Source organism: Frankliniella occidentalis, unplaced genomic scaffold, assembly GCF_000697945.3.
Source record: "Frankliniella occidentalis isolate FOCC.00 unplaced genomic scaffold, Focc_3.1 Scaffold251, whole genome shotgun sequence".
Lineage (NCBI taxonomy): Eukaryota > Metazoa > Arthropoda > Insecta > Thysanoptera > Thripidae > Frankliniella > Frankliniella occidentalis.
The window spans coordinates 148,820-156,026 of record NW_026267377.1 but is presented as its reverse complement, the minus strand read 5'-3'; the positions used below and the strand labels follow the sequence as shown (position 1 = coordinate 156,026).

The following is a 7,207-nucleotide window of genomic DNA, read 5'->3' as shown; positions in this document are numbered from 1 at the left end:
TGTTTAACTGACTTTGCACACCTCACGGTGATGTGCAAATTTTACACCCTTTTAGTAAACGTAAGCGCTTGGACACAACCCCACCGCATTTAGTCCGCGTTCACCAACGCCGTGTATAAGGTGGTAAGTTCGGCGACGTTGACAACAGTACTTGCAAGTACATGTTCTTGAGGATCTTCTCAAAAGCACATCCGTTTCTCAGATTCACTAGATCGCTCGGTAAATTACGAGATCTCGGCGCCTGCGAGACCAGGGTAGGCCAGCCCGCAGTACACGCATGCACGGCAGGCAAAATGTTGCCTACCTGTCAGGCGCTATGAGACCTTGCATCGGCTGGGCTTCGCAAACTCGTAACGGCAGATGGTGATGCTCCTTTTTGACGATCAAGCCTCAGTACGGACGACAATTTAAGTTGGATAACATGATCATTCCTCAGCAGAAATAATTAATATTGTGTTCTACGTTGTTTATTAAAAAGTGTATGATTCAAACCGTCCACTGATTTCTGGATCTTTTTCAGTGTCCTCGCCGGCCTCTCTCCCTCCTTGCCAGACCACCTTTGTCCCCAGCCTCCGGTAGCCGTGTTTTCTCAGCCAAGCCGGGGCCGCTCGACCCCCCGCCGCCTGCGGGCTCCGGCCTCGTGCACCCTGCACTCCAAACATCAGCACGCCCCGCCCCGCCCCGCCCCACCTGACCTGACCCCGACGCACCCCGCCTTGCCGAGCCGCATCGGCGTTGGATTCCTCCATAATTCAGCAGTCCCAGTGCCGTGCTTGTATTCGAGCCGCCGCCCCTTCTCAAGGTGCACCGGGCCTGTCTCCCCGACCCTCACCTCCCCTACTCTCGCCCCTACTGACCGGTGCGCCCCCGGCGGCTACCACGGTTATGGCAGTTATGGCACCCCCTCCAGACGCGCGTCGTCCGCTCGCTGCAAACGCGGACAATCGCCTGTGCATTCGGGTCCCGCCCGGGTTGAGCGCGCGGCCGCAGCCTCGGCTCCAGCGGCGAGGGCTGGAGCGGCTCCGGCCGAGGCTCCAGCAGCCCAGCCAGTTCCCTTTTATTAAGTGCTCGGCGCAGCCCCCGCAGCGTCCCACAGGCAATTAACTTTGGCTCAACCTCGCCGGAATTGAACGCGTTGGCATGCCCCGCTCTGGGCTGCGCCCGCCCCGCCCCGCCCCGCCTACTGTTGTGCGGCCCCAGCCCCGCCGCCGCCACCCACCAACAAGCAGCACGGCCGCCGCCCCGCGCCTCACCTGCGCCGACATGTCACACTCAGCCACGACATGCGAGCGGCGAGGGCAGGGCGGGACCGGCGTGACGCTGTTTTCCCCTATTTTACATGCGAGCGAACAACGCCGTCTCGCCTCCTCGGGATCCGGGCCAAGTTCAGAGCAAGGAGACACACGCCGCGGGCTGGTGGTGCCGGAGGGCTCCGGATCCAGCTGCCGGAGCAGCGGCACGCGGGGAGGTCGGCGACGACGGTGTCATGGAAGTTGGATTTTCACATCGCCGGTGGTGGGGTGAGCGGCTAGTAATAAAGCACATACGCCAAGTCGATCCCCGTGTTAGACGCCTCTCTCCGCATCTCTCTCACTATGCCGCGTATAATCGCATTTACCTCTTCTCATCTCATCACTCTCCCTTCTCTCCTCTCATTGCCCCTCTCTCCACGCTCACGCGCGCGCGCGCGCTCGCACACACACACACACACACACACACACACACACACGTGCACCAGTTGCGCCAGGGTGGAGTTAGTCAGCGGAGAAAAACGATTCCATTAGGCAGGCTTGATTGCAATTCCGCTCAGGCGTGGCGCGGCGTGGCGTGGCGTGGCGCGGCGTGGCGTGGCGTGGCGTGGCGTGGCGTGGCGCGGAGTGGAGAGGCGGACAGTGTAGCGGCGGCGTGGGCGTCAGCGTCAGCGCCATGTTGGCGGTCACGAGGCCGAAGCTGACGCGCAGAGCGCCCGCCAGCGGCCGGGTAGGCTGCCCGGCGCACAGGTGCGCTTGGCGGGCCGGCCGCCCGGGGACGGACAGGCTGAGGCCGCTGACGGAAAGGGGGAGGGGAGGGGGGTGTTCGCTTGCCCCGAGGGAATCACCCGCCACAGCCTCCCTCGGACACGGCCGGCCACGGCGCGGCGGCAGCGAGCAGGTGCCGAGCGTTCGGAGGTGGAGGTCGTTGGGCGCAGAGGAGAGTAAAAGCCTGGACTCGCGACGCATTTCGGTTCATATCCGTCTCCGACGGAAGTGATTTGAAGCGAGAGCTGCGCAGAGGGTCCAAAGGGATGGAGCAATCCCGACACGTAACGGTAGCAGAGGGGGAGAGGAGGGGGCATGGTAGGCCGCTCGCAGAGGTGGACATGGACACCCCTGTGTGCACCCCATTGCGCGTGCCATCCCTGTGCATCCCCAAGGAGCGTACTCCCCTTTGTGCAGGTGGATGCGGAGGCCACCTGATACCAGCCCAGCGGGCTGCAATAGTCGGTCGGCGCAAAGCCAGAAATCGTCCCGGCAAGCGCGCTACGTGTCTGCCCCAATCCGGAAGGCCCGACAAAACTTGCATCCCGTACCGGGACCGCCGTTTGGCTACAGCCAGCCAGCCTGGCAGGGACCCGGAATCTTACCGGGACCGGGCAAGCGCTTTCCTAGGCGCTTAACTGATGAAGAGAAAAGGGGGAGCTATGATCAGCCGATCAGCAGTTGGATTGGCGAATCGTGGCTAGAGGGAGAGTATCGTCCCGTTTCTCTCACCGGGACTGGCGACCGCTGCAGACCTCTGTCGGATACCACTCGAGGCGTTCTCCTCGTGGGCGTGCATCCCGTAAGGAAGTGAGGGCGGCAGGGAGGGAGGGTTATTCCGAGGAGGCTTTGCATGCATTCGCCGCTGCTCAATGGGGCGCCAACCTTTACGTTACGCCTGGCGCCAGCCCGCGTCGCCCCCGCCGCCCCCGCCGCCCCGACACGGATTCCGACGGCCCGGGGCGTGAAGCGGGGAGGGGGAAGCGGATTTGGGACTGAGGGCCGCGAGCCCCGCAGGCTGGCAGGCAGGCAGGGCCAGAAGCAGAGAAGACCCTTCCTTTGCTACGCAACAGGTGAGGCCATTTCCCATTCATTCGCACATGCTTATGTCGCTCCTGTGGAGTTGCGTCCGTGACCGGACTAAGCTCACACATGCCACTGTCACCACGGACCTCCCTGCGTCATGGGGGGTGGGGTTCATATACCACCTATAAAATATGCATAAGTCACGAAAGAAAAATTGTTCTTTCGTTTCGCACCTCGCGATTTTTTTTCCGCGAGTCGAGTCATGGTAACATTTACGTAACTTGTGAAGTCCACTAGACCGCCCCCGACCGTCGTCTTGACCCGGATGACCTCGCACGCACACCTGGGGAGCCCACTGGACACTCGTCCCCAGCTCCTCTTGCGCCTCTACCCCCGCCATCGCTTGGTCGCTCGCCTCGCCTCTGTCTCTGTCCCGGCCGGCCAGGGCCGCAGGAGAAAACTCAATATCATATCGCGGAAAATACGGTTACGAATTTCGTCCTGCCGCAGCGTTGCAACAGAGGCGAGGGGGAAAACTTTGTTTCCATTTTGTTTTTCCCGGCTCCCTGCCTCCTGCCTACCCCATGATCCGTTGCTGGTCACCCAATTCCCACACTCTCCTCGGTGAGGAGCCTGGACGCCGGCCAGTCACTCGTGTGACCCGAGGGGATGCGAAGCATGCGAAGTTCGGTCATGACATCGATTCGCGTCTTCCCGGCAGTTTGCAGTTGGGTCTTTTTTATGGAGAGAGCTCCAATAGGGAAAGAGCTGTTTGGGGAAAGGGGGCCGAGGGATTGGAAGGGGGGAGGGGGGGACACAGCCGAGTCCGGCGAGGTCCTTTGTGCTGTGACATTCTCACAATCGAAACTTAATCGCTATTTGTGCGATGAGCATCGCGTGCCCGGGCGCACCTGCGTCCCCCGCACGGTCCGGCCCACCCTCGCAGGAGGGAGCGGGAGACGTGCGTCCTAGCTACTTGGCGCTGCTCTGCCGACCGCCCGGGGTGGGCGGCGCGCCTCTGGGCCCGCGGAAGGGTTTTCTTACATCTTTTCCTGTTTAGTGGAGAAAGGCTAGAGGCTCGGTCGGCAGCGCCTTTGAGCTCCTGCCCTGCAATTTCGAGCTCAATTTGGCCTGCGCCTCTACGACCTTCACACCCTGAAGGTACCAACCCCCCCTCCCCCTTTTCCTCTCTTCCGTTTCTTTCGCGCCTTCGCGTCCCCGAAAACCTGGGAAACGCGAAGCAACGGCCTGGGAAACGCGAAGCAACGGGAGGGCGGTTAGCATAACGCAGGACGCGAGACCGTCACAGGAGTTGGGAGAGGGTGGGGTGTGGCTGGCTGAGGCTGGCCCGGGCTACAGCCGCTGGTGAGCTACACTCGCCGGAGCCCGAGGAGCCCCTCGTCCCCACAAACACAATTTCGTCTTATTTATCGTGTCCTCCTCCTCTTCGTCTCCCCTTCATCCTCGCCGCTGAGAGTCGCGTGGTCGCGTCGAGAGCGATGAAGACCCCCTCCCCCTCCCCCCTCGGGACCACGTCCGAACAGACAACGGAGAGCGAGGTGCAGGGAGAGGAGGAACTTGAGGGACCGGGACCGCCGGCAGAATGGAATTATCCACAGCAGCCGTGGCATGATGGCGCGGGGAGGGCGGGGAAGCGCGCTGCTGCGGGGGCGGCGATGCCTCCGTCAGAACCACGGAAGAGGGCAAAAAGGAGAGAGGGATGCGATGAAAAAAAAAAAGAGGGGGTGTCTTTCTTATCTCCTTTGACAGAGTGGATCAGGTCTAGAATTTTAAAGACTAGCCGCTTCCATCCGCAGCTGCTTGCGTTTGACGCCACCCGCCGCACCTCGGCCCGGTGCGGTGGTGGCCGCGTGGGCTGTCACGAGTTTGACAGTGTAGGGTACCCACCCCAAGACCCTTCCCTTCCATGCTGTGGCTGCGCGCTGCGCCCCGACTGGACAAGGGCGCGCTGGGAGTTATTAGGCTGCTCCACCTTCTGGGACGCCTCGTCCGACCCTCCCTCTCTCCCCTGCCGGACGTGGACGTCCAGGACGTCTCCCCTCCCTGACCAGGCCGGCCTCGCCTCTCAGCACGACCACCCCCAGACGTCTCATTTCAGCCGAACTAACAGAATCAACACGTCGACGGAGTCGGCGGCGAACAAGAGGACGCAATAGAAAATCGAGTGTGTACTCTCTCAGGCTGCCGAGAACAGCCGAAGCCGAGCCAGCGAATCGACTCGAGTGCGAAGCGCGACGACGGTGTCAAGGCACAGCAGCATTTATAACTCTGCAGTGGAAATTTCATTGCGCTAACTTTGCACACCTGCAAGTTAGCGAATGAAATCCCAGTGTTGAAGGTACGCGACAAAATATTTGCACACATGAATATTTCATCACACCTATAATGGTGGAAATTTTTTGGGTACACTGCCGGTGTATGACATTCACACTCGTTGGATTTTCAGGGTAGAAATCCAAGGGCAAATCTTTGCGCACAATGTTCTTTGCATTGTAAATTTAAGGGTATAAATAATGACAATGACAAAATAGTTTTGGGGCAAAGAATATCAAGTAGTATTTCAGATTTGATTCACAGTCAACATACAACAAAAGACTTCATCTAAAATAAATAACCAACATCAAGACAAGCTCAATGAAATATTACATGGAAATTCAGTACGACAAGTTTACAGAGTACAACCTTGATTAAAAAATCCAAAAGATAGAAAAATTAAAAACTGGCATAGATAGTTTATTTGAAGATCTTTCCCTGGTTGAATTTACGGCCTTCTTTGTCAGTTCCAACCCATGATAAGTATTGTTCTACCAGCTTCTTGGTTTCGGGTGAGGCTGGGTCAAGTTTCTTCCACTCATATGATTCGTAATCAATCTGCCAGTCGGGGGAAAGCTGAGGAATAAAATGCACAAAATTAGAACCTCAATAGAGATTGAATTAGGGTTTGCAGTAGAAAATAAGTTCAACAAAGTAAGCAATATTGACTAGCTAGATGGAAAAAGGTTGGAGAGCTCTGCGTTTTGACATTGGAGGCAGACCGAGGGAGATGAAATTCGGTCCCAAACGGCCAAGGACGGGCCACTCACAGATGAGAGGTAAGAAGACCGCAAGTAGTTTACCTCGAGTCGCCTTCAACACCAAAACAAAAGCTCTAATAATGAAGAAATAGTGATACTTACTGTAAAGGCAAGATCCTGGCCCCTCCAAACCCAAATTCCAGAAATGGTACTGTTGTTGTCTTCTCCGAAAAGACAGACTGACGCAAAACCCTGCTTCCTCATCTTATCCAGACGCTGGTACATGCCTGACAAACAATAGTTAATTTTTAAATATGTGCACAATGAGAGATAAAATTACATTGTGGTATGATAGGCAGAAATACTCACCAGTGATAAGATTACAGCTCATAAAGACCTTGGCAAGTTCTTTAGGGTACTTGTACTCGGCATACCAGATAGAATAGTTGACAGGATCAAATTTCTCCCAGAAATATTTGACAGATTTTGATTCTTCTTCGTTGGAATAAAATCTCTTGAAGTCGTCCATGTTGAAGGTACTGAAAATAATAAAATTTTGAAAAATTAGCATGTTTAAAAATACAATGGGGCATGACAATGTAAATCATTAACTTTTGTTAGGAGCTCTTAGTCCTGACCTGCTACTCAAGCAACCAGGGTGGATGCTACCTCTTTGAATCTACCTCGTTCTCTCACAACCCACAACAAAAATATTGTGAATTAAACCAACACAAGTGCTGGTTGAGTTCCAGAGGACTTCAACAGTAGGATTGTTTGTCAGGAGCTCTTAGTCCTGATCTATTACAAAAACAACCAGGGTGGATGCTACCTCTTTGAATCTACCTCGTTCTCTCACAACCCACAATGAAGATATTGTAAATTGTTCCAGCACGTAAGCACTGGGCAAGATCCAGAGGGACAAAAGAAACCAATAAAAGTGGTGTCAGGAGCTCTTAGTCCTGATCAGTTACGAATACAACCAGGGTGGATGCTACCTCTTTGAATCTCCCTCGTTCTCTCACAACCCACAATGAAGATATTGTAAATTGTTCCAGCACATAAGCACTGGGCAAGATCCAGAGGGACAAAAGAAACCAATAAAAGTGGTGTCAGGAGCTCTTAGTCCTG

At 56.0% G+C, this 7,207-nt stretch overlaps 1 protein-coding gene across 1 annotated transcript in view; it reads right to left on the bottom strand.

Annotated features, from left to right (window-relative positions):
• Positions 1-5,593: 5,593 nt before the first annotated feature.
• The window catches only part of LOC113205514 (elongation factor 1-gamma), a 14,084-nt gene continuing 12,470 nt past the window's right edge, over positions 5,594-7,207 (bottom strand). The window contains exons 8-10 of the mRNA XM_026421177.2: positions 6,449-6,618; positions 6,242-6,366; positions 5,594-5,954 (exon numbers count right to left, since the gene is read on the bottom strand). Coding sequence (XP_026276962.1) covers positions 5,799-5,954; positions 6,242-6,366; positions 6,449-6,618 — 451 coding nt within the window. The 3' untranslated portion in view covers positions 5,594-5,798. The remainder of the gene's footprint in view (positions 5,955-6,241; positions 6,367-6,448; positions 6,619-7,207) is intronic.